The sequence below is a fragment of the Oreochromis niloticus genome, linkage group LG3 (assembly GCF_001858045.2).
Source record: "Oreochromis niloticus isolate F11D_XX linkage group LG3, O_niloticus_UMD_NMBU, whole genome shotgun sequence".
Taxonomy (NCBI): Eukaryota; Metazoa; Chordata; class Actinopteri; order Cichliformes; family Cichlidae; genus Oreochromis; species Oreochromis niloticus.
Window position 1 is genome coordinate 66,988,671 of NC_031967.2, and position 27,119 is coordinate 67,015,789.

General features: G+C 39.8%; 3 protein-coding genes and 1 long non-coding RNA gene across 12 annotated transcripts in view; 1 reads left to right on the forward strand and 3 right to left on the reverse strand.

Moving 5' to 3' along the window:
- The window catches only part of LOC109199417 (programmed cell death 1 ligand 1), a 198,748-nt gene that overhangs the window by 32,553 nt on the left and 139,076 nt on the right, over positions 1-27,119 (reverse strand). The gene's annotated exons all lie outside the window — the stretch shown is intronic.
- LOC100712513 (uncharacterized) lies at positions 1,694-10,862 on the reverse strand. 8 transcript variants are annotated; one of them, XR_003218845.1, is made up of 12 exons: positions 9,679-10,085; positions 5,571-5,649; positions 5,426-5,506; positions 5,226-5,314; positions 4,611-4,665; positions 4,444-4,494; positions 4,325-4,369; positions 4,179-4,243; positions 3,921-3,949; positions 3,541-3,709; positions 3,404-3,434; positions 1,694-3,190 (listed from the first exon to the last, which is right to left on the reverse strand). XR_003218845.1 is itself a non-coding variant. In XM_025905318.1 (11 exons), exons 1-10 carry the CDS (start codon positions 9,789-9,791, stop codon positions 3,579-3,581), a joined length of 738 nt encoding a protein of 245 aa, XP_025761103.1. In that variant the 5' UTR covers positions 9,792-10,086; the 3' UTR covers positions 1,694-3,190; positions 3,541-3,578. The 8 variants fall into 8 exon arrangements, 6 of the variants coding, with proteins under 6 accessions (XP_025761103.1, XP_025761104.1, XP_005464487.2 ...); XM_025905318.1 differs by lacking the exon at positions 3,404-3,434 and having other exon boundaries at positions 9,679-10,086; XM_025905317.1 differs by lacking the exon at positions 1,694-3,190 and having other exon boundaries at positions 3,300-3,434.
- Positions 5,646-7,430, forward strand: LOC109199420 (zinc finger BED domain-containing protein 1). Its single transcript, XM_025905308.1, has 2 exons — positions 5,646-6,881; positions 7,408-7,430. The coding sequence occupies exons 1-2, from the start codon at positions 5,915-5,917 to the stop codon at positions 7,413-7,415; spliced, it is 975 nt and encodes a 324-aa protein (XP_025761093.1). The 5' UTR covers positions 5,646-5,914; the 3' UTR covers positions 7,416-7,430.
- Positions 14,726-16,851, reverse strand: LOC102078741 (uncharacterized). Its single transcript, XR_003218928.1, has 3 exons — positions 16,782-16,851; positions 15,261-15,347; positions 14,726-14,923 (listed from the first exon to the last, which is right to left on the reverse strand). It is a non-coding gene; the product is annotated as an uncharacterized LOC102078741 (long non-coding RNA).

The window sequence follows — 27,119 nt, forward strand, 5'->3', positions numbered from 1 at the left end:
ATCTCATCATCACTCTGTGCTGCAGCGAACTGGATCTGTGGCACAGAATAGTTGATGGTCATGTTGTTTTCCTGCTTTGCAGCTTTGCTTGAGTCTGAATCGCGTCTTAAACGTGCAAAGCTAAGAAAAGCAGATCAATATTTTCCTCTTCTTGTTATTTAATGGTGGTTGGCAAACAGCGAAAGGAGCATTAGCCGCCTCGATCAATATCTTCTATCCGCCATTGTTGTTTTGAAAGTGTGCGCCATACGTCACGTTGTACATCGGGTAAAGGTGTGGTCTCGACTATTGCTCTGAGATGTGTAACAAGTGCTACACACACCTGTCGCATAACACGCTTTAAAAACGTAACATTGGCTTTAAAAACACAACTCAACGCGCTAAACATGAACAAACAAAAACACCCGTATTACATTATCATGTATATCCAGGACATCTCTTCTGAACCAAGATGAAGTGGTGCTACAAGGAGAGTGCATTTTATAGCAGTGTGGCCTGCCACAAAATGCACCGCTAAAAATACAGTTTCTGCTTGTCCCAGAATTTATTAAATTTGAGAGTGAAGTTGTAGGACTGATGCTGGTTAGTGGTGTAGGTTTCATGGATGTGACACCTGAACTTGTTTAAAATGACCACCAGAGCATATTCCGAGACTTCTGGTTAGTTCACTGTAGTTAGGCAGAGGTGTCTTAAAAGTACCACCTTATACAGAAACAATGAAGTTCCAGTATAAAAAAAGAATAAGAAGAGTAAAAAGCTACACCCTGCTAAATGAAGTAACTTTTAAACATTACTTTAAATGTAACATATAGAAAGGAAATCAGTTTAAGTATACGTGACCTACATTGGCCCCCTGTTTTAGTATATAGAGATATCTATAAGGATACTCCTTAAGTTAAAAATGATGCTGTATATTGTAGTTTACATGTGATACTACACTCACAATGAATTGCATTTTATGGTAATACACTCTGAATGAGGATTTAGGTAATTACTTTTAGATCTACAGTAGAAAACAACAGAAATCCCGATGGTGTAATAGTATAATCTCAGTAACATCACCAATTGTTACATTTGCTGTATTTTACAGCTGTTTCCATGAGTACGGTGAGTTACCGTAAAAATAATGTAATCTCGTGGAATTTTCCCACAATTACTTGCAAATTACAGTACTAAACTGCAAACATCCTTTAGAGTTTTTTACTGTTGATTTTGCAGTACTAAGCTATGGAAATTACTGCAAAGGCTAAAAGTGTGGCTCATGAATTTTCACGTGACATATTAAAATTTTTTATTTATATACACAATAGGCTATATTTTGATATGAAAGCTGAAAATGCACCATCATAATACAGCAGATATTTATAATTTTTCTACATATTCTAGGAATGTTTTTCTAATAATAAAATATAATATATTCTTGCACTACAGACAATGTTGCTCATGACCTAAAATCATTTTACTTTCTATCTTTGTATAAGATTATTTGGTTTGCCACTTTGTCTTAATTAACTTTCTTATTTGTAACCACAAAATTAACACTGTTGCAAATTAATGTTTGACAATATTTTTAAAACGGTATACTTAGGTTAACCATTTGTTAAATTGAGATTTGACTACACTAATTTGTACCGTATTTCCCGGACTACAAAGTGCACCTGAATATTAGCCGCACAAGCTAAAATTAGGGGAAAATCCTGTTTTGTACATACATTAGCCGCACCTGACTAAAAGCCGCAGGTGTTTCAATGTTGATTTATCATATGTAAGAGAATATGCACAAAGGGAATTGTCAGGAAAGAGATGGCTGTTTGGGCACACATCCCTTTTATTAATATTTTGAAAAACAAATTAGGGGTACATATTTGCATAACTTTTTAGGTATATGTACAAGTACTGGTAATTACAAGTACGAAACATGTACTGTGCTTCATAAATGAGTAACAAATGTAGTACATAATAACCTACAGCACACCAGAAAAATAGATTCAGCCAACCTTTTAGGCTCAGGTGCAGTGACATGGCTTTAACAAGAAGAAAAGTCAGTCATTCACCACCATCTTCCTGCGCACTAAAACCACCAAAGTCCTCTTTTCCAGTGTCGGATACGAACAGGCTCAGGATGGCTACGTCATCCATTCTCAGCTTCTTTCCTTCATTGTCACTTTCAAACCAAACAAATCCTCGTTGTCAGTGTCGAACACCCTCAGAAGGGCCGTGGCGGTGTCCTCCTCTCCATCACGCAGCAGTCCAGCCCTTCGAAATCCGTTGGTGATCGTGGATGTTTTCACACTTTTCCACGCTGTCAGAATCCACTGGTGGAGTTGAGCATAACTTGCTTTTCGCAAGTTTATCGCCGCTCGTCATCCACGCCTCCCGCTGAACGCGTAGCGCTACTTTGAAGTTTGTTTTTCGCGCTACTTCGTACGGCACTACGTTGCCTGGCGGATGGACATGTGACCAACATACCACTCTTGAACCCCGACTGTGTGTCTGATCACATGCCTTTCCGCCAAGCAACGTAGTGCCGTACAACAGCGGAACAAACAAAACAAATCCTCTTACGATGTCACAAAAATCATGGACAATCTATAGAAAAGCCGCACCTGACTAAAAGCCGCAGGGTTCAAAGCTTGTGCAAAAAGTAGCGGCTTATAGCCCGACAATTACGGTACATATCCATATAAAATTACACAGGACCATTTCCACAGGTTTACTGTAACAATACTGAAAACAAACAACAGTTGTCAAGAACATGAACAACAGATACAGATAGAGAGGATGTGTTACAACCCAGATTTATTTCACTAATGTAATTTAAAGAACTAAATTAAACAACACTGAACAAAACTCTGCTCATTTTGACTTCTTGGCTAGTACGTGGTAACAAAGAACTCCACCGAGGACAGGCCACACAGGGCAAAAGAAATTAAACAAACAATAAAAAGAAATCGGTGATAACCAATAACACAAGAGTTAGCAAAAACTGTCATAAATGAAAACGGGTATCAGAACACGAACAAACATGTGGGGGAACCCTGTCACTAAAACCAGTGTGTGTGTGTGTGTGTGGGTGAACAGTGCAAACACATTAGCTGTTCATTTGCATGCAAATGTGGCTGCAGTAGCCTGGGTGCATCTCCTCCGAATAAAATGCCCGTAGCTGTCCTCTTACCTGTTCCAACATATCCTGTAATACAAAGAAACAAAAATCAAACAGAGAGAAAAATTGGCTCCAAGGTATGGTTTTCATCATGTCATGCACCAGTGTGCTTTTCATTGTTTGTAATGACAGCAATATAAGATTATACAGTGTTGTATATCTCGGGGGCAGTGTTTGTACTGGTCTCCACATTGAAGGCAGATTTCAATCATGTACATGTTACAGTACTGTTCTATGTACTTTTCCGAGAAGCTGCTCCATGTGCAGACGCCTGTGTAAAGCACAACCAAAAAACATAAACATGCTGCCATTGAAAACAATGTGACAAAACCAAAAAAAACTTTGCATATAATTTCATAATTTACTGAAGCCCTTACTGTGAAGCCACTTGAAGTGTGCTCGTCTTCTGAAATATTCAGTAGACACAAGGTCTCTGAACATGGAGCACACCAGAGCCAGTTTGAAGATGGCTGTATCCCCTTCGTTTAGAACAACCTCTTCCAATATGTCGATGAGGACACATGCTGGTAACTGTAAAATATAGGTCTGGCAACAATAATGTAAATACAAAATTTGTCCACCAAGTTTCAGAAATACGAGGACTGAAAATACATTACATTCAGTGGTGTTTTCATAACTATTACTTAATTCCACTACTGAAAAATGCCTGTTTCTATCCTGATGGTGCTACCTGTGATTCTAATTACTAATTCAATTACATTAACAATTTAAATAAAAGGGAAAAGAAAGAGATTACCTTTAGTATAGGCGAATCTCTGTCCAAGCCTTAAAAAAAGCAATGCCGGTCAGAATGGACTCTAGTTGTGTACTGCTGCTCTCTTCTGTATATTCAGTCACAGGGTTTGTAATTGACTACATTACGCCACTTTCACAAACATTTGCTTGACCTGATGTGTTGCCTGAGCCAAAACTGCAATTAATAGTAACTTTACAAACTGTGATTATGATGGTTGCCAGTTAGTCTATAATACTGCATTGATGGGTATACCCATACCCATCAATGCAGAATCTCTCCATCAGCTGAATACACCACCACAGGCGAATTGCTGGCATGTCCTCCTTAAGAAAAATATAATATAACATTTATCACAGTTGGAGACTGGCACAGGTATTTTGGTGGTACTTTATGAAAAAGCTTACCTCTGTGAAAGATAGTGGACATGAGGTGCTGATGCAGAGAGCATACTGTAAAGTAAAAGAAACCTTTAACATGTTTAAATGTTACATTGAAGTCATGGCAGGAAAAGAAAAATGCTCACCATCAGCATAAAGATGCCACGGCAATTTCCATTCAACTGCTGAGGAAAGAACTGTAAAATGAAAAAAAGTGTCCTTAAATGAAGAGAGCTGATATGCACCTGCAATTTTTTTTAATTGAATTATTATGTACATGATGAGCTTTCAAACTTTTGCATTGAAAACATACCTCAAGGACTGTTTTCTCCATCCAGGATCCAGAGTCAATAATTGCTGCTACTCTCCTGGCATTGTAGAGAATACACAAACATAACACAAAAATCAAATATTTGCCATTAACAAAAAAATTCATGAAGTAGGGATGCAACAATACTTTTTTCAAACCGTCAGATCCTTGGATCTGAGTTTTTGCCGATATCAAGTACCAATGCTGATACTTCTACCACACAAAAAAATGTAATGAATCGGAAGGCAGGTTTTATTTTTTTGTGTGTTTGTCACATAATAACGGTGAATAAGATTATTTTATAAATGTATATTAATAGAAATGACCCAAGAATTCTAAATTTGGGTGAAAAATAAACACTTTCTGTGAAATTTTTACAGATTTTCCACATTGCAAGTATCTGTTCATGGTATTGGTTAACAAAAGATATGGAGCTATTTGAACCGTATGGGCCCGGATACCAGTCTTGGTGCATCCCTATCATGAAGTAGCCTAAGAACGAGGCTCCCCCCTGAACCTTTAAGCCTGAGAACAAGGCTGCTTTTAGATGATCTTGCCAAAGAACGCACTTGGCCATTGAACAAGGCCAGAAAAACTTGTCATTTCTTTAGTGTCAACCTAAATATGGCTCGGTAGAGATCATCTCCAAAACCATCAGGGTGAAGTGAGTCCAGAAAGAGTATCTGTCTCTCAGCTACCAATATAGCCTGAAATGGACATGTTATCAACATCCATGTAAAGACGACATGACAACCTTCGCTATTTTCTATCACATGAAAAAAAAAAAAAACAGAGCTAGAAAGACCAAAGGCACTCACACAGAGCAGATGATGGTCAGCTTCACCTGCCTGCCTGCTCCAAGCTGGAAAAAGCAGGATGTCCTTGGACCTAAAGTTGTCCTACAGGTATTGGTAAAAATTAGTGAAAATGCTCACACAGGAGAAAAATCAACAAAAAACATACCGGCAAGCAACGCAGCAGGTTGACTTGTGGATCCTTCCAGGTGGCCACGACGTAGAGGTCAGCAATGTGAACATCTTTTCTTTAAAGGAAACACACAGACACACACACAAACCCAAAATCAATACACAACAACCATTAATGGCTTTAACCAAAGAAAAGATGTACCAAACAACAGATTACATGTCTTTGTGCAGCTTCCCCCACATTTAGGGATGGGTATCGTTTAGGGCTGAATGACATATTGCATTTGCGATAATATCGCGATATGATCAAGTGCAATTTTCTAACCGCAAAGGCTGCGATTATACTCTGTTTACGTGACATGCGCGAGTAAAACATGTGATATGATCAAACAAGATTGTCTAACCACAGAGGCTGCACTCTGGTCACGTGACACGGGGAGCAAAGTTTTGAAACAGTCTACCGAGAGTGAACTAGCAAGCAAAGCTGTAGCCTACACAATGGCCTCAGGTTCAACAGAACCAGAGCCTGCGGGGATGCTAGTACCAAAGAGGAACTGCACATCAGCTGTGTGGGAATATTTTGGGTTTAAAAGAGATGATGTCGCACAGAGTCAGGTACTGTGTAAAACCTGTCTTGGTAGGGTTTCTACATCTCGGGGAAACACTACGAATTTGTACCAGCACCTTAAGACTCAGTACAAAACAGAGTATGATAGATGTATGGCAAAAAAATCTAGTAGTGTGCAGAATAAACCTAGTAACGTTACTCGGCAAGGATCACTGACCGAACTGTTTGAAGGTGTTACGCCATATGAACGCACTTCAAAACGGCACGTGGAAATCACCAAAGCAGTAACCCACTGCATCGCGAAAGACATGATGCCCGTCAATACGGTGACCAAGCCTGGGTTCAATAATTTGGTAACTACACTGGATAAGAGGTACAGAATGCCCTCCCGCACGTATTTCAGTCAGACTGCAATACCCGAGCTACATATGCAATGTAGGCGGAGGGTTGCAGCGGAGTTAAAGGCTGTTGAGTTTTTTGCGGCGACCACAGACATGTGGTCAAGCCGTACAGCAGAGCCCTATCAAAGTCTGACGGTGCATTACATTACCGAAGACCTCCACCTCGATGCTCGCAGCCTACAAACGGCCTACTTCCCCGAAGACCACACAGGGGAAAACATTGCTGCTGGCCTGAGAGAGGGGCTTGCGTGTTGGGATCTCCCTGAAGACAACCTTGTCTGCATAACGACGGACAACGCGTCAAATATGGTGAAAGCAGCACAGCTGAACGAATGGACCAGGCTCCAGTGTTTCGGACACAGATTACATCTTGCTATTGGTAAGTTACTGCCGTGAGAGAGAGAGAGAGAGAGAGAGAGAGAGTGTGCGTGCGTGTGCATGCATGTATGTGCGAGCCTGTGTATCACTCTCTCCCACAAACACACCACACTATTATTTATCTTGTTCTTTACTGCTGTTAATTCTAGATATGTTATGTCAACCCCACACTGATGTACCCACCTCTTCTTATGTATTTTCTTTTTTGTTTTTATCTTATGGTCTTATGTTCTTGTATGTCATGATGTATGTAACAATAGCTTTGGCAACACTGTTCCCATAGTCATGCTAATAAAGCAACTTTGAATTTGAGAGAGAGAGAGAAATGGTGAAACCTTGCATCATAACTGCAATTGTATGTCTAACACTAATTTTACTTTTTACTTTATTTTTTTTTCCCTCCAGAAAATGCAATCAAAGATGGTAGAGTATCAAGAGCAATTGGGCTGTGCAAGAAGTTGGTGGGGCACTTCTCACACAGTTGGAAGAAAAAGGCAGCACTCACTGAGGCACAGAAGGAGCTTAAGCTTCCTGAGCACTCTCTCATTACTGAGTGCCCTACAAGATGGGGGTCCAAAGAGAAAATGCTTGCCAGAGTGGTGGAACAGATGAAAGCCATATCGCAGGTACCGACATGCACGCTCCCTCATCCCAACCTGGCAGGATGCTGAAGTGTTGGAGTCCATTCATAAGGCACTGCATCCTCTCTCCGAATTTACTGATGCTCTTTCTGGAGAAGAGTATGTGAGCATCTCCTACCTCAAGCCAGTTCTCCATCTTCTGGCAACATCAGTCTTGGCTGAAGATGCTGAGGACACTGATCTGACTAGATCAATTAAAACCAAGGTCCTGGCATACCTCAACGACAAGTATAGTGACCTCAACACCCAGGAGCTTTTGGATGTTGCGTCGTTCATGGACGTTCAGCGCAGACAACCTTCCTGCCATTAAGGCCCGACTGAAGACAGAAATGGTGGAATCGGCTAGACGTACACATAATCAGGTAAATCCTTGAAAATTATATTTCCACAAACACATAATATTTATATATAAGCTAACTGCAAAACTAATGTCTCTCTTCCCATCTAGCAGGAGAAGAGGTCTCGCACTGAAACTGCTCAAAATTCTCCAAGTGCACAGGCCTCTGGGGGAAAGGCAAAGAAGACTCTTGGTAGTCTTTTTAAAACCAGTGCGGCCTCTTCAGCTTTGCCTCTGCCACTTGAAGATGTCGTGGAGGCAGAGTTGAATAGTTACCTGTTGACCCCTGTCATTGACGGAGAGGATGATCCCTTAGCCTGGTGGAAGGTGCACAACATTCACTTTCCACGACTGTGCAAGATGGCCCGCAAATATCTGTGTGTGCCAGCCACAAGTGCCCCTCAGAGCGTCTGTTCAGCACTGGAGGGAATATAGTGACCTGCACTCGCTCATCCTTAAAGCCAGCAAAAGTAGATATGCTGGTCTTCCTAGCAAAAAACCTGTGAGCTAGGATGATTATGGCTAGCTGAGCCATACTCATTGTGCACTTTAGTTTGTGCTGTGTTGCTGTTACTTACTGCAGATAATCAAGATGTTCAGCCAGTTTTAATTTAAAGGCGTGTTTGTGTGTGTGTTTATACAATTGCTATTATGTTTGCACTTTATGTGTAATGTTACTGACTGCAGAGATCAGTAAGATGTGTGTATTTTTTATTTATTGGTTTTATTTATTTAATATTATTTTTTAATTTAATGACTGTCTAGTAGTTTACAGATGTCGAAAAACTGAGTGTGGTAAAGCCACTGATTTTTTTATGTATATTTCTACAATCTGCACATTGTACTGACTTTCATTTTAATGTTTACACCAGGGTTCCTTGTCAGCACTTTATGCTCAGATGTTTGTAAGCTAAAAATAAACTATTGTGTATGTTCAAATATACTGTTGTGATTGAAGAAGTTAAATACAAATGTCAGTCATCAATTCATGCATCACCTCATGTCATCATAACAGAGGTCTGTCTTCCAGGAAAGAACAGTTTAAAATTAATGTAATATAGTATTAGCCATACTATATGATGCATTGCTTGTCTTTGTTTAATAATACAGAAGAAAAAGACCTTAAAAAATAATCGCATATCGCATCGCAATATTGGGGCAAAAAATCGCTATTAGATTATTTTCCATAATCGTTCAGCCCTACCCTAGTGGGTTGTTGTTGTTAGCGGCAGCCATTTCATGCTGCTCATGTTCTATTTTCCAAGAAAATACTTTTCTGTTGTAACAAGCTGGCGTTGGCGATACCAATCCCTGCGCATGCTCGGACGAGTACTGCCGAGGGCACCGGCTTATAAAGTGTAATGTTGCTGACGGCGAAATAAGATCTGTTATTGGATTTAACCGACTGGCTACGGGTATTTCAACTAATCTCCACACCACATGCCCGCTGGATCTGCTAGCCGCTCCTGCCTCGCCGGACTGCTGTTACACTCTTCAGGTAGTTTTGTTGCTTTAATTAATTTATTATTACAAAAATATAAAATTATGCACAAAAGGAATTAATTACTAATGTAAAAGTGGTTTTATTTATATATGTTTATATATAAATATATGCAGTGGCCTCTAGAGACAAAACATGTACAAACTCCAAAAAGCACGTACAAACTCTAAAACACATTTCTAGCGTTAACTGAACCTCCAAAACAGAGCTACCTAGATCACTTAAATTACACAATTGAAAGCATATGCGTATTGTTTGTGTATTTATACATAAGCACCCATATATATTCAAATAATTAAAAAAGAAGAAGTTCATTTACCTCTTACTACAACACACTGGTCGTTGGTACTTGCTGGCTTGTGTAGCCGCTAGGTAACAAAAGCTCAACACTGCGCCTAGCATTCTGGAGCACTTCTGTTGTCTTTTGTACATGTTTTGAAGTTTTTATGTGCTTCTGAGGCTACGTCTACACATACACGGGTATTTTTGAAAACACATTTTCTGTTTTCATTTTTAAAAAATAATCCAGTCCATAAGTAAATGCATAAATGAAGGAAAATGCAGCTAGGAGCATGCCAAAGCAACAGGTGCCGATATATTCCTAAATGTGTAGAAACGTCAAAAAAGGCGCACATCTTTGACGCTGCGTATTTTCCGTTTTCCTCATCCAAATGTAAATGCAAAAAACTGAGTTTTTGAAAATATCCACCGTGACAGGCGTTTTTAGAAATCTCCGTTTTCAGTGACCGAAAACGCCGTTTGCGTGTGGACGAAAGGTGCAAGTGCATAGAAAAATCTCTGTTTTCAAAAATACCCGGGTACGTGTGGACGTAGCCTGAGTTTTTATGTGTTTTGGAGTTTTTACGTGCTTCAGGGTTTGTACATGTTTTGAAGTTTGTACGTGCTGCTTTGTCTCTAGGGGCCACCATAAATATACTTTTATTTAGTCACTCCACATAAAATGTAATAAATAAATCATATAATACAAAAACCAACTAGTCACAGTTCAACTTTTAACTATTTAAAATTTTAGCTTTTTCCTTTTAAACAAATTTAAAATGAAACAACACAAAACACTGCAAACCACAACACAATTAAATATAAATTAAGGTATGAAAAAGAAGATGCATGTTCTCTGTCAGATAGACCTGCATGAATAAACTTTCTGAATCCTTTATCATCTGCAACTGAAAATAGTTGTGGATGATTACTATACCTTTAATGTGATGTTGTTGTCCCTGGCTCTCTGTCTCTCCCTCTACTGCAACTGTAACTACCGCCCCTCCCCCCTCTCGCGTGCGGAATGAAGTGGAAAAAAAGTGCGAGAGAGAGAGAGAGAGAGGGTGAGAGAAAGGAAGAAAAAAAAACCACGGCTCGCGATAAGGAGCGACCGACCCATCACTAATCAGCAGGTACCACGGCTAACTAGCCACATCGAACCGCTTCTTCTTCTTTCAGTTTTAATTACACCTTGGATCCAAAGATGTTACACTACTGCCATCTCCTGGTTTTTACTGTTACATCACTTCCAAATCCTTAGATCCTCTGGATGAGTCCACAATTTCTCAAAAAACAAAAGAACAGTCCTTTCCCTTCATCACGACTTAGCTGATCAAGCACCTTCTCAAACTCGAGTTCCCCATTTCTACCTTCAACGTTCTCCTTTGACTGACATACGTCTTTCAATTAATAAGACCACTTCAACTGTTTCCATTGATTACATCAATAACATAATCCAGGTTGTTTCTCCATCCTAAAAAATTTGTCATTCAGAAAACAATGACCTGTTCGTATTCTACTTATAATGATCTCCTCCTGCCTATTTATTCCTCTACTTCTAACTTCTATTGTGTTTTGTACTCTATATAAATGTTTTTTACTTCCATGCCATTTTCCATAAATTTGTACTTTCGTTCCATACAACTTTTCCCCTCAGATTTTGACAACAGTATCCGCACATCAACAGATACTTTAACATTTTCTTTAACCAACCTATCTGCTCTTTCATTACCCACAATACTTATATTATTACTATATTTTTATTTTGTTCAGACAATCTATAATGAGTAAAAAGAACTTTTGCTGTATTTCCGTTTTCAATACTTAAGTCACATACCAAAAATTTAGAAGTTATATTTGACAGCAATTTCACCTTTGAAAAACAGATTAGTTTGAAAAAAGAGCGCTGCACAGCTGAGCTGAGGTTTTTAATTGTGAATTCAATTTAATCTTTAAAAACTTTGAATGGCTAATCCATGCTTTTATTACATCCCAGCTGGACTACAGCAACTCCTCATATGTTGGAGTTTGCCAGACTTGTCTTGTAACACTGCAGTTGGTCCAAAATGCTGCAGCTCATCTTTTGACACAAACTAAAAGACACCAACATATTTCCCAGGAGCTTGGCTCTCTTCACTGGCTCCCTGTTTACTTCAGAATTGATGTTAAAATGTTATTATTGACTACAAAGGCCTGAATGGACAGGCATCCGGGTATTTGTCTGACCTTTTGCTGTCTTATGCACCCTCTAGATGTCTTAGATCAAATGATCTTTTGGTTTTAGCCATGCCAAGGTCCAGGCTGGTTCACAGAGGACATCAAGTGTTCAGGATCGTAGCGCCTTAACGGTGTAATAATCTGCCCCTATACATCAGACAGGTTCCTACTGTCAATCTTTTTAAATCTCATCTTCAAACACATTTGTATTCACTGGCTTTTAATACAGTATTAGAGTTATTTGGTATTAGTGTTTTGGTATTGATATTATAAGTTATTTGGTACTAGTTATTTTGTATTTTTGTACATTTTTGTACTTTGGTCAATGTTGCTGTTGTAATTAAATGTGCTTTATAAATAAATGATTGTCACAGTTCTGGGTCAGTTTGACCCAGTATTTTGAGTTGTTATGTTTTGGTGTTTTTGCATTTTGGATTCTTTTCTTATTATGATGATAATGATGGTTATGACTCTGTTTCAGTTATTCTTGTTTAGGGATTAGTTCGTAGGTTTTGTGTTCTCATGTTTATTGCAGGTTTAGTTCAGTCTGTCTCTCAGTGTCATGTCTGCGTCTTTGTTTAGTGGTGTCTTGTTTCCTGTTTTACTCTGAAGGATCATGTTCCTGTCTTATGTCAGTGTTTCTAGCTTTGTTCCCCCTGTGTCATTAGGTCTCATTCCTCCCAGCTGTGTTCCCCTTCTGTCTCTAACTCCTTGATGACTTCCTCAGTGTATTTAAGCCCAGTTTGTCAGTGTCGTATTGTCTGTGTACATGCAGTTCATGTTTGCCATTTGGTTTATGTTGTTTTCCATGCATCTGCACAGCATTCTGTTCACAGTGATCATAGTTATTCCGTTCAGTCAGGTTAGTGTTTTTCCAGTTTAGGTTTTTGGTTAGTTGCAGTCACTGTCCCTGTTATGTTTTGTCCACTCCCCTCTGCATCAGCCCAAATAAAGGCTCACTTTCAGTTTAAGTTCACTCCCGTCTCCTCGCCTGTGTTCGCACCTGGGTCCACCACACACACTCTCCACACGGTTTGCCCCGCTGGCCGTGACAATGATAAACAAATTTAGTTTAGGAGATGTCGACCACAAATTATTGGTCTTTCCTGACTCTGTCCTGAAGTGGTTCAATAATCCACCAGAGGGTGCTGCAAAACCTCATGAGCGGACTACATCTGACAAAACTGATCTGTATCACAGGTGATACGGTGATACTGTACAAAGGAGGTAACACCTCAAATCTCACGGGCCATGGGTAAGTTGTGTGCAGCCACGGGCCAGTTGTAGGCACAGTGCTTGCCCTGTGCAGGCCCAGAAAAGTTTCAGCTCTGGCCCCAGATGTCAGCTTAATGTGTACTTTAATCAAACCATGTAATAACTAGAGATGGGTACCGGTATCTGACATAAACAGTAGTAACCAGACCGAAAAGCAGATTTTGGTGGTTTATTTTTTCCTGACACATTTTACCTTTGCAAGGATACTAGGCTGGCCCAGGTACATACCTTGTTTTAGAGCGAAGCGGTCAAATTTTGGCTGTACTTCACAGCCAAAGATGCAAAGTCAGCAGCCTGCAACAAGTGCTTTAAGGTGATACTGTGCAAAGGAGGTAACACCTCAAATCTCACGACAAACCTGGAGACAGTGTTTGTTAAAAGCCGAGAAATGTGCCGTATTTGATAGCTTGCTGCAAGACCTCACACCGGCACATCTGCTGTGGGTGTGGTGCCTGTTATCTGACCTGGAGTTAGCAACATCCCCCAAAACCCCGAAGAGCAAAGTCCTGGCCCCTAGCCCTGCCAGTGTAGCAGAAATTAGCGTTCTTGTCTTGGGGGGAGTAGCTTAATGTTGTGCTTTGTTTAAGCACTGCTTCCAGCCAAGACTGATACCATATATGCCCTATAGCTGCAGAAAAGGCTAACATTGTTATCCTTTTACAAAAAACAGCTAAACATGAGAGGGTTTTGGACAAAGTTTGTTTTCTCCATTCTTTAAGCACCGGTTCGAGCACCGTTTAAGCACCGGCACCGTTTCAAAAGTACCGGTTTGGCAGCGGTATCGGATAACACCTAAACAATACGCATCCCTAGTAATAACAACATGTGGCAGAACATGCAAAAGTATTGTGCCGAGACTCTGGTCAGACAGTGAATTGACTGATTTTTACATAGAATCTTATATATACACTTTCTCTAAACTGAGCAATTCCTAAATACATTCATACTCTTAACATGCAGACTGGAGGAACCAGGGATCGAGCCACTAACCTTCCGATTAGTAGGTGACCTGCTCTACCTCCTGAGCTACTAGCAAAGATGAGTAAACCCTCACTAGGTTTTGGATAAAGTGAACACTCAGAAACCTGTCAAATCTGCATTTGAAACATTGGCTTTTCTAACTAAACCGGGAAAATAGGAACATAAACAGTGCCATCATTGCTATGTGGGTTTAACATGTAACAGCTCTCCTGATCTGGGGGATCCTAAGATGGCAAGAAAGATGAGATCCTCCCGTTTGTGTCAGTAGCCTCTAAACACCCACCAGTCCAATCCAATTTATACTTCATCACACACTAAAACACTTCATTTCTTTATTTTAGGTCAGACCACTGAGTGTGAGACTATAAATGCTGGGTAATGAACACTAGTCCAACATTCACTATGTTAAACCTTCTCTATACTCATATCTTCCTAATAAAGTGCAACTGAAAAAATGCACAGTGCATATTATCCTGTTCTGTACTGATGTTTTACTGTGTTTTACACCCACTGAATGATGTCCCTGCTGTTTATAGTGTGCCAGTTGAAGCTTAATTTGTATTCCTTGTTTCATAAATAAAAAAAAAAGATTGAACAAAGAGGGAATCCCAGAGTTTATTGATCCTGCAGAGAACTTATACGGAACGCTTTTACAGGTTCTAGAGGAAATTAAGAAATTAATAAATAACATGTGGATGTCCTCTGGTCTGAGGTGCTGGGGGACCAGTTAGAGACCAGCAGCTGGACGTCAGTGGTTGTACTGGTGAACTACTTCAGTGAAGAGTAGACGACGTCTGGCACTGGTTTGAAGTCTGAACACAAACACACACAGTTCAAACAACAGGAATGATTACAAGCTTTGTAGTTCAATTAGGACCTTCAGTCTCCACCTCTCTGCATCACACACAGTCCCAGTTCAGACTTTACTGGGAACTAGTTCAGATGCAAATCAATGAGCTGTTGACACTCTAATTAAAGTTCACAAAAGTCAAACCTTGAGCTCAACAACAATTTGCTCTTTAACTGCATTAAATGACATTAAAAAGTCAAACATTTGGTTACGTGGTTAGCTTAGCTTAGCTTAGCACGATGGTTGGAAACATGGTGAGCAGCTAGCTTGACTCAGTCAAAGATAAAGAGCAGCTGTACCTGGGCCTCCTTGTTCTGATGTATGTTTGTTCATAACTGACATCTTCAGTTCTCACTGCTGAGTCGACTGCAGCTGAATTTCTGTCTCTGTAATAAATAATAGAACACATTTGCATTTCTGTAGGTGCACAACTATGAAACTACATCATCACTCTACAGCAAAATGGTTTTAATTAATAAAGTGCTACATGAGGGGATTAAATATTTTTTCAAGAGTTTTTTTTAAAGCTCAGCACCTTTTGTACAGTCTTTTTTTCTCTCGCTTTCACACCTTTGCTCTGAAACACAAAGTGACCACAAAGACCTGGAGGGTGTTTCTGTGTAAGGGGCAGGTGGACGACCACAGAGCTGCCAGTGAAGACTGACACTCTTCACCACAGAGTACAAAGCAAACACTTTTCACAGCATGAGCACTAATATTAGACACACTGGTATGCTGTGATGACTACTGTTATACTAGAATTACTACTTTATTTAAAATAAAATTATATATAAATACTGAGATAGTTCAAGTTTAAAATGTTGGAGTCAAAAAAATATATAAAATAGGTTAAATTTAAATGGAAACTGAATAAAATGGAAAAAGTCCTTAATGTAATTAATATTGACTGTGAATGGATGGTGATCTGTGTGGAAACTTTTTTTGAAATACTTTTCCAAATGTTGTCTCCATGTTCCCTCCTGTTAAAATGAACAGCTCTGTGTTGAAACAGCTGCAGCTGAAGTGTTTTCTTTCTATCAGAAACAGGATGCTGGACGACTGCAGAGCTGTTAGCTTCAAATAACCACAGACCACAAACACACAGTCCAGCTCACAGTGAACAACACTCAGAAAGCACAGAGTGAAACTTTACAGGCAGACGGTTGCACTTGACTAAGAACTTCTAATTTTAAATGAAGTAATAAATGTATCACAAAAGTATGAAATTAAATTTTGTGATTTCACTGTTTGATTCTTAAAATCTAACATGGTGAGACTCAGAAACAGTCTTCATATTGACCCTGAACTGATGCAATTTCAACTGCCCTTCACTCAGCCCTCACACATCTGGACACCAGAGACTCATATGTTAGAATGCTGTTCATAGATTTCAGTTCAGCGTTCAAACCATCTTTCCCCAGCAAATCATTGACTGGATCTGCTGGGTTCAGCACCTTTCTGTGTAACTAGCTGCTTGATTTCCTGACAGGAAGACAGCAGACAGTACGGGTCGGCAGCAACACCTCCAGCACAAGAACACTGAATACGGGGGCTCCCCAAAGATGTGTGTTGAGCCCCCTTCTCTTCACTCTGCTGACCCACAACTGCACACCATCACACAGCTCCAAAATTTTCATCAAGTTTGCAGACGACACAATTGTGGTAGGTCACATCAGCTACAATGATGAGACCTATTACAGGAGTGAAGTTAAACATCTGGCCGAGTGATGCAGCAACAACAACCTTTCCCTGAATGTAGAGAAGACGAAGGAGATCATCATAGACTCCTGGAGAACTCACTCCCTGCACACCCCACTAACCATCAATGGTGCTGCCGTGGAGGGGAAGCAGCACCAAGTTCCTGTGTGTGCACATCTCAGAGAATCGCCACTCATCCGTCCAACAGCTTCTTAAATTTGTTGCCATCAGGAAGGAGACTGAAAAGCCAGAACCAGCAGACTGAGAGACGGCTTCGTCTATCAGGGTGTGTCACACATGAATTCCAGACCTGCACTCACCTTGTTAGAGTTGAAGCTTTTGAGATTGTCATTTGTGCTAAGATATATTTAATCATTGTGTGTATGTGTGTCAGTGGCGGTCCTAGCCTGTTTGGCGCCCCGGGCGAACACGCCCTCCCCCCCACACACACACATACACACATATGACACTACCAAACAGACATAATTCGTCATACAATGGGAACAGGACAAATCAACAACTGACACTGACTAATTAATATTATATTATTGTATATATTGTTTGGAGTTTAGTCTCTTACTGTTACTATTTTTACCATTTCTTTTTGGAGGAACTGTAACCCACATAATTTCCTTAGGGATTAAGAAAGTATTCTGATTCTTAATGTTTTAGGATACATGACCCGCCATTATCCAATGACACATCTGCTTACCTGTATCTTTTGCTCGTTTCTCCTTGTAGGAGCCATAATTAAATGTATTGAATTTTAATGATCACTGGGTTTTCATTTGTTTGGTTGCTATGGTGATGTGTAACGGGAGTCACGTGGGTGCTAGCAGTGACATTAAAGGGGCGTTGTCAGTCTGTCTTTCACTGGTTTGATTTTGACAGAGAGGAGGGCTGGGTAGCCGTAGTTTTTGTTGACCGCAGCACAACGAGTTTCCTCTTGTTGCATTAGAGCCTGTGATGTTTTAAGAGTTTGAATCGCGAGCCGATCACATTGCTCTGTAAACTTTTCAAGCACTTTAATAAACAAGCAAGTAATTCCACCTCTCGCATTATTGCGTAAAGTTGACAGCGCATCAGGCAAATAGGCAGGCTCGGTCCCCGGCCTCTAGCGACTGTGGAAGTCGCTACACTCCTCTTCTTTTCACTTTTTTTTAAACTTTAAAAACGGGTTGTGTGTGAGACTTTAAATCAACAAAATATAAAATATAAATTTTAAATTATTATTGATCCCTTTACCCCGAGTCCTAAAGTGTATATTTATTTTCTTACTCTTCTTTAGTTTTTGTTTACTTGCACTGCAGTAACTGGAGCCTCGTCGTCTCGTCTCTCTGTATGCTGGACTGTATGTAGCGGAGATGACAATAAAGTTTACTTTGACTTCAGCAGCGCGCAGGCGCACCGAGGGCTCTCGCGCTCACTTTTCGCGTATAGAATTTCGAAAAAACATCGGTCCAAATTATAAGTCTGTATCATAATGTCTGGTGTTTTCGTGTTTGTTGGTTTGTTTTTATTTTGTTTTATTTTGCGAGTTGGTTATTAGATGTTGCTCCAGCCACCCATTGAATCCCCCGCCGCCCCGCCCTCTCCTCCCTTTGCCGCAAGCAGCAGGCGCACCTCGCAAACGGAGGGCACCCTTACTCCCAGCAAATGGGCGATAGAAAACCAATCAGTGCCTATGCCATTCCCAATATGCGCTGGCATGATGTCGGGGCAGCATGAGTTCGAGCATTTTTTTTTTTTTTTTTTGCCGATGCCCGTGATGCCGCCCCCACCACGATGCCGCCCGGGCAACCGCCCGTGTCGCCCATATCTAAAACCGCTACTGATGTGTGTTATTATGTTTTATAAGCTTCTGTGCCGACATGAGATGGAGAAAGCAACGTCAACGCTATAATTTTCTGTTACACATTTAGAATCCAGAAGGTTCTTTTCAGCCCAGGTTGGCTAAGTTGAAGTGGAGACTGAAGAGCTCTTGACCTTGGCCGGCTTCCCTCGCGAGTGAAAACACAAAGAGCTCCGTCTTGTCTTGTTTGCCATGCAGTTGGTTGTCTCTGTTTCAGCAGAGTTTGTGCCTTAATAAACCCAACACTCTTCCCTCTGAACTCCACAAACGTACAAACTCTGACACACCACCACTGCCCTTTCACTGACTGCCCCACCCCCACTTACACACGAAATTGCCACAGTCACTATGATTGTGTTGGACACAGCTGTTTATATAATTGTATGGTATTGTGTGATGTTGTAAATAAGACTTTTATTTTATTTGTATCTTTTTATCTTTATATTATTTTAGTGTACACTGAGGGCTATGAGGTATTGTTATTTCAAATTCTTGTGTGTGACTGTACATTTGGTCTTTGACAATAAAACTGACTTTGACTTCACTTTTGACCAATACAGAGAAGAAAGAAAAGAGATAAACAGACTGATCAACATGTTTACTACGATAACAAAGAGCTGAAAGCTCAACATGAACTCTTCTATGAAGAAAACACAGTACTACCTCCGCGTCGTCTGATTGGCTGTTTTTGAAGTTTTGACATCACAGTACATGACATAGGTGATGATGTCATCTTCTTCAGCTACTTTTCCATCTGTTAAAATGTTCCAAAATGAACAATTATATAAATTAAATATCAAAACATAAATTACACTTAGGTAAGTTATTGCTGTGATCATAATGAATGTGAACTTTGTTCTACTAAACAAACTCAAACATGAAAGATCAGGAAGTCTGAGTCTCACCTTCAGGTTTCCTGTGAACACATCGTCTCACCAGCAGAACCAGTAACACCAGTAGAACCATAACACAGACTGATCCAACACATGACAACACAGAGAGAACAGGAGGAGAGAGTGATGGAGGAAGAGTGGTGTGGGTGGAACCAGGAGGAGGCATGGATGTAGATGCAGGTGCGCATGTAGGTGGAGGTGTGGTGGTGTGTTTGTCTAAAACAAAGCAAACACAGTCATTAAGTTGTCGTCACATTGTGAATGTTGAAAGCTGCAGAAACACAGACAGGTGAGTGTGTCACCTGTGACAGTGATCCAGCTGGATGGAGACTCTCCATGACCGCTGATGTCACACTTGTAGAGGCCTTCATCAGACCTGGAAACATGCTGGATGGTCATATGACCTGTAGGCTGCTTCCTGATGAGGGAGCCATCTTTATAGAAAGCAGCTGGGAGGTTGGAGGGAGTGGTCTTTGTTTTACAGAGCAGAGTGACATCATCTCCCTCCATCACAGGGAGGACAGGACTCTGCAGGATCACTGATCCACCTCAACACAGAGACAAACTACAGCATTTCATCCATTTACACACAGCTTCATCAACACTAACTCCACACACTCAGCTTACCAGTGACTGTCATGTTTTCGCACTATAAGACACACTTAAAATCCTTTAATTTTCTCAAAAATCGGCATTGCGCCTTATAATCTGGTGCAGCTTATCTATGAATTCTGGCTGTGTTTACTGACCTCAAACTAATTTTATGGGACATAAAAATCTGTCAAAAAATGTTTTAGTAGGACTTTGCTAAGCTACGAAGCTGCACCGCTTGATGGATTGTCTGGGTGTTATAGCTACCGTAGTCAGAAGCCTTCTGGCTCATAGTCATGGGTCTAAAACTCCGTCCTCGTCAGGTCCCAAACGAACACTGTGTAAATTCTTTCATCTTTAATAAAACGATCAGTGTTGCTGCTTTACCAGGTGTAACAATTAAGTTTAACATCCAGGCATCCATTAAAACAGAATTTATTAAATTAAACGGAGTTAGAAGTTAGCTGGAAGTTAGCAGATAGTTAGCTCGCTGGTTTCGCTAGTTACCCTAAAGATGCTATATCATGTTCTGACTGGGAGATTTCTTGAAAAAAATAATAAAACATACAGCTCTGCTATCACTTCCAACATGAAAGTAGAGAGAAAACTACACAATAGTGACGTTTGTAGGATTACTGAAGTTGGGCTAGATGATATATAATGCTGTGCTAGTGATCGCTAGCGACACCGCTATGTTAGCATACCAAAGCATAACACAGTGAACCTGGGAATGAACGCTAACCTTTTTCCACTTGATAAAACTTCCCGATGGTTTTTTTCGTGCGCCTTATGTTCACATAAATACGGTACACACAGCTTCATCAACACTAACTCCACACACTCAGCTTACCAGTGACTGTCAGGTTAACCATGTTACTGATGGGACCCTCTCTGGACTCACACCAGTAAACTCCACTGTCAGATGTGAGAATGTAGCTAATACTACAAGAAGAATTAGCTGAATTTGTCGGTTTTCCCCATTCTGCTCCACACTGAGTCCTCTGCAGGTTGGTTGCATTTCTCCTCAGAGTCCATCCAGCAGAGCTGTCGTCCTCCTCACAGCTCAGAGACACAAAGTCTCCTTTAAAGAACTGAGAGCTGCTGGGACTCACAGTCAGACGAGCTGTGAGGGTTACAATGAAAATTTATGATCTTTTAGGTCTTGATGCATTCTCAATCATCCAAGAAAGAAAATCTCCAAAAGTTGAATCTGTTCATCTGGGCGTAGCGTTGTGTGGGAGAAACCTGTCGTCACTCATCCAACTGACTTCTTTAGTCTCATCCTCCTGGCACTTAACAGCGTACACTATGTTACTCTGTTTGTGTCGAGGGACCCGATCCTTGGGGTGGACCAGTTTTTGGCGCAGCGTGTTTTGGGGTTTAAATGCAAACAGAGTAACATAGTGTACGCTGTTAAGTGCCAGGAGGATTGCCAAAATTTATACATCGGGGAAACCAAACAACCTCTAGCGAAGCGGATGGCACAACACAGAAGAGCTACCTCGTCAGGCCAGGACTCTGCAGTCTATCATATCCAAAAGATTCAACTTTTGGATATGATCTTTTAGATTTTTGTCAAACCAGTAGTGTGATATTTTATTTTGTTTAATAAGCTTTACATCTAATATTCATTCTGCAAACATGAAAGTGTTGAATCTGATTAAAACATTAATAGGATGCACTTTACATGTCAGTTCCACTGCGAAACATGAACCCGATCAGGTCATATCACTGAGCATTTATCATTTTTAAACTGTGACAGAAGAAGGTTACTGACCTTGGTTTGTTGAGCAGCTCAGCAGTGAGATCAGAACTAAAGAGAAATGACACTCAGGTTGATTTGAGGTGAACATGAAGAACAAATCCACACAAACAGCTGACAAATAGACAAAGTTGTCTCTCTGATTTATCTGCTGATTCTCAATGTGATGCAACATTCTTCAATAAAAAATGGAAAAACAGTTTAATGCCTACAGGTGGAAGATTCATATATATATATATATATATATATATATATATATATATATATATATGGGACCAGCTGGCATCTAAAGCATTTGAGTTGCCAGTAATATTACAAAAACACTAATCAGAAGTTAACCTAACCTAAGTCTTTAGACTGTGGGAGGAAACCTACACAGACACTAACCATGGCGCCTCTGTGAAATTTCTGCTGTTAGAATCATATACAATTTATATCTATTTTATATGTTTTAACACTTCTCACCACATCCACACTTTTCTGCAAAGCCTGTATTGATGTTAAATTAGCCACAAACTTTAGACTCTTCTTCACACAAGTTTTATGTGAAATTGTGCTTCTAGAGGTATTTTAATGATTTACCTCTATTTGCACTGACTACACTGTGATTATATAGAAAATTCCACTGCAGTCAAATAACCCAGTAAAGTCATGTGTCCACTGTGCAGCTGTGTTGATATAATGAGTGAATGATTTGAGCTTTTCACTGCCTGCTGTGTTTCCTCGACTCCTGAGCAAAGATAAAGAGTCAGTTCAGACCTGCAGTTGGTCCTCGTGGTGTTTTGAACTTGAATTCAGCCTGATTTGTTTTTCATGTCTTCTCCTCCATCATCAGTTATCAGGAGAGCAGACAGTCAAAGTACAAGAATTCAAACAAACACAGAGATTCTACTTACAGAGCAGACACAGCACAGATGTTTCCTTCATCGTCCTTCTCACTCATTTGAGCTTTTTTTCATTTCTCTCACTGACACCAAGTAAAGCCCGCCCTCTTCCTCTGAGGACCCGCTTTTCTATTGGTTCAAATACGGAGGTGGGGCACTGAATTTATTTTTTTAAAGATGAAAGTTACAAAAATATTTAAATATATATTTAAAGGTACACTGTAACACTGCAATTTTCAGAAAAAAAAATAATCGCAACTCTGTTGTGTAAAACTGTGACAAACAGTCATACAATTACTCCAGGATGGACATGCATTTAAAAAGTGTAAATTAAGTGTAAGTGATAGGGATCTGTCGGTCGCGAATGAAACAGCTCTTAGAGCACTCTTTGAAGTGAACGACGTGAGCCGACTCCTTATAGACTATGTGCACGTTAGCATATGCTACTTCCGGTGTGGAAACTCCTGTTGGGAAGCTTTATTTACGGTGTCCTTTTTGCGCCTTGTTTACGGTCCAAAACAAGTTAAGCAAATGAATGAATCAAGCGGCGATTTACATTTCTATAGATGTCTTGGGCATTTACCCAATATATCTGTTAGAGCAAATTGTTAAATGTTGTCATTTTTATGCTTACCATCCATTTCTACATTGTTTAACTGTAGGATGAAAGGAATTCCACAGACCCCTCCCCAGATTCTCGGGGTTCTGGGTAGGGGGCTGTAATGTTTTATGGCAGATACATCCTATCTGGAGGATCTACCTCTTTTGATGTAAGCTTCCTGCGTTTACGACCCTTTGGTCAGCAGGAGGTCTACCACACACACACACACACACACACACACACACACATTCCTACTTACACATAGAAGTTCACACATAAACATACAATGCCTTAGAACCATGTGGGCGTTGCTTTGCTTTGTTATGTTCTAAAAATAATCAGCGATGGTGAGATCAAGTAGTGAAATCAAGTAGCCAATTTTATTTTTTTACGGTGCAAAATGTATCGTGGACATCTTGGACATACAGTACTGCACTTCAGAGTCACACTGCTAGCGATCGATGCAGCGATTCTGTACTGTACAGGAGAGACGTCACAGAGGAGATCGTCTGCAGCGATCAGGACGCAGGACACAATGTGATGTAAAAAAAAAAAAACATGCAAACTTGCACTAAAAAATCTGTACAAGAAACGTACAAACTCGTAAAAACTCAGAAAGCACTTACAAACCCTGAAGCACATATAAACTCATAAAAAACAATCAGAAGTGCTCCAGGATGCTAGGTGCAGGGTTGAGCTTTTGTTAGCTGGTGGCTACACAAGCCAGGAAGTACCAACAACCGGATTTGGTGTGTGGTAGTAACAGGTAAATGAACATTTTTATTCATTTACCTGGAATTATCTTCATTACCTTCAATTATTTGAATATATATGAGTGCTTGTGTATAAATACACAAACAATACACATATGCTTTCAATTGTATAATTTAGGTGATCTTAGTAACTCTGTTTTTGAATTTCAGTTAACGCTAGAAATGCATTTTGCAGTTTGTAGGTGCTTTGTCTCTATGGGCCACTGTGTATATCTATAAATAAAAATATATAAATAAAACCACTTTTTTTTACATTCATTTTCTTCATAATTTTATATTGTTGTTAATAATAAATTAATTAAAGCAACAAAACAACCTGAGGAGCCGGTTTGGAGCCAAAAGAGCCGGCTCTTTTTAGTGAGCCGAGCCGAAAGAGCCGGTTCTCTAAAAAGAGACAGAAATCCCATCACTAGTAAGTGAGCACTGTTTTAACTTAATCCGAGTTTCATCAGTGTGATTCCAATAAGTGTTTGTGATGCCCCTAAAATCCTAGACATTACTTTACTGGAAAAAATTAGCTCTCTGCTCTCAGTGATCTGTAGTTTGGTTGATGAACAAATCCATGTCCATGTAGTTACGTCCCCCTCAGTGAGAGAGGCAGATATGAGCTGAAACACAGGAATCAAACCAGGGACGCTGCTGTTATGGAGCTGAACTGGAACCATTCAGACACTGAGGCCCTCTGAACACATTTTAATTACAGCTGTGCAGAGACACACTGATGACTGACTGGAACACTATGATTCACATTTTACGTTAACAATAATGGTTTATATATGGCCACTAGAGGGAGATGTTGGACTTTAAATTTTACGTGACAATGCTTCCTCAGTTTGTTGAAAAAAAGATAAAAGCTGTCCATAGGCAATATAAGAGTCTTGAAATGAAAAGCGACTGGACTTCTTTGACTTTCTTATTTTGACTTTTTTTTATTTCTAACTAAAATTTTTACATTTTATTTTATTCCTTCCTAGTTAAATTTACCCTTTTTAATTTTCAAATTTATTTCCTATTCTATTCATAGTCTTTTTTTTCTTTAGGTCACGAGCAGTTGTCTAAGCATTTCACTGCATATCGTACTGTGTATGACTGTGTATTTGACAAATAAAATTTGAATTCTCTTCTGTTCATCACGTCCATGACTACGGAACAGTTTGATGCCCCAAACTGTCAGACTCCTGAACACTCAATCACTGGAATGAAACACACACACACACACACACACACACACACACACACACACACTCAACAACAAGTTACCTTTGCACATTTCCATTTCACTGTCTCGTGTCTGTATCGTCCTTTTCTGTCTGTTGCACTGTCTTGTCTTCTTCTTTTGTATTTAACTGTGGATAAAGATTAAACTCACATAAATATTTCGTCAGAATGTAGATGTAACAAATTACATTGCTAACATGAATAACATTTATAACATTGATGATGATAAACAACACTGATGTTTCGGTTTTTTTTAAATGCACAATATGTCTTATCTCATCAATTATGTTCATTCAACTTAATTTCTGTTTAGCAAGTAAATTAGAACCTAACCTTAAACTAAAGTGTTTTGATGGTCTGCTGGTGGATGCTAAGATGTTTAACTGCTGTTAAAAAGCAGCAGCAACTTTTCCCCCAAAAACGTGGCAGCAGACTGGGATTAATGGCTGTTTCAAGCATCTCTGACCTGCTGATTCTGAGCAGGTTCAGGAGGTCCATACTGGGTCACATATCCATGAGTTTGTAACCTACTACTAAACACTTAGCTCTCTGTGTGCCTACATGTTTTTGTTAAAACACAGCTGAAAAAGAGGTATGGTTTTTATGAAGTCCAACTTAACATGCTTAAATTGCTTAATTTGTTCCAGACCAGACATTTTTTAGGTTAAGCTATTTTAGGTTCACATTTAGGCTAGTTTCAGTCATTGCCAAATGTACCATTTATAAGAGAGAAAAAAATAAAATCAATCATATACAATGAGAGTTTTTGTCTATCATCTCATTTCTGTGTGACTGAGAAAATAAAGACATCAAGCCTCTTCACAAAAGCTCAGTACTGATGTTCTTTTTTTCAGGTTACATTCACTGAATATTGCTGCTTTTCCAGTTTAATGTTGATTCTTTGTTTCATCCACTGAAATAAGACATGCATTGGTTAGCCACAACCAAACAAAACCAGAAGAAGTCAGATTTTCCATTCGACACCTTGGTGAAACCCACAGAACCACACGAGGAAAATAACTGAAAACAAAGGTTTATTAATCTGACAGAGAGACCAGATCAGTACCATGAGATCAGCAGCACTATTAGTCTGGTGATAAAACACACTCACTTTTAAGTATACATTTAAAACTCTACTTGAAAGAAAATGTGCTTTTTTTTAATCACACTAGGCAAAATAATTGAAAAAGATTCTATAAAGCACATAATACACATATTTCTTTGTAACACGTGGATGAAACATGATTACAAGCTTTGTAGTTCAATCAAGACCTCCGATGTCCACCTCCCTGCATCACACACAGTCCCAGTTCAGACTTTACTTGGAACCAGCTCAGATACAAATCAAAGAGCTACTGCCGACTAGTTGTTAAAGTTCACAGAAGTCAAATCTTGAGCTCAAAAATCTAAAACAATTTACTCTTTAACTGCATTAAATGACATTAAAAAGTCAAACATTCGCTGCAAAGAACCATTTTTTGATTATTCGTTGTTGAGGCAACTTTTTTTTTTTTTTTTTTATTTTGTATTAAATGTGTGTGTGCTTGCGGGGTCCTGTCTGTGCCACTCAAAAATAAGATTTAACTATTAATCAAAGTTTTTGCGAAATAAAAGGATCTAACTTGCATCAGTCACATGATCGACATTAACCAATCATCGCCCTTGACAGCACAACGCGCTGGTTACGAGCCAGGAACAACTCACAGAGAGAGCACGCACATTTTTTCTGCCTGTGCGGTCTGGAGCTGTAGGTTAAGTTAACTGAGAGACACAGACTGATGCGACAAAACCAGTAAGTAGCTGTTCAACGTACACTGTAGTCTACAGCACACAGGAGTATTAGCTTATTGACTATGTGCACGATAGCATATGCTAGTTCCGGTGCG

What these genes read in the sequence shown, in the direction of transcription:
- LOC100712513 (XM_005464430.4), bottom strand. Translation starts at nt 9,791, where the DNA reads ATGTACAAAAGACAACAGAAGTGCTCCAGAATGCTAGGCGCAGTGTTG. An exon ending in ACCTGCTGCGTTGCTTGCCG is followed by an intron (nt 5,507 to 5,570) that starts GTATGTTTTTTG and finishes CAATACCTGTAG; the next exon opens with GACAACTTTAGGTCCAAGGA. An exon ending in TGGAGAAAACAGTCCTTGAG is followed by an intron (nt 4,495 to 4,610) that starts GTATGTTTTCAA and finishes TTCATTTTACAG; the next exon opens with TTCTTTCCTCAGCAGTTGAA.
- LOC109199420 (XM_025905308.1), top strand. Translation starts at nt 5,915, where the DNA reads ATGATCAAACAAGATTGTCTAACCACAGAGGCTGCACTCTGGTCACGT.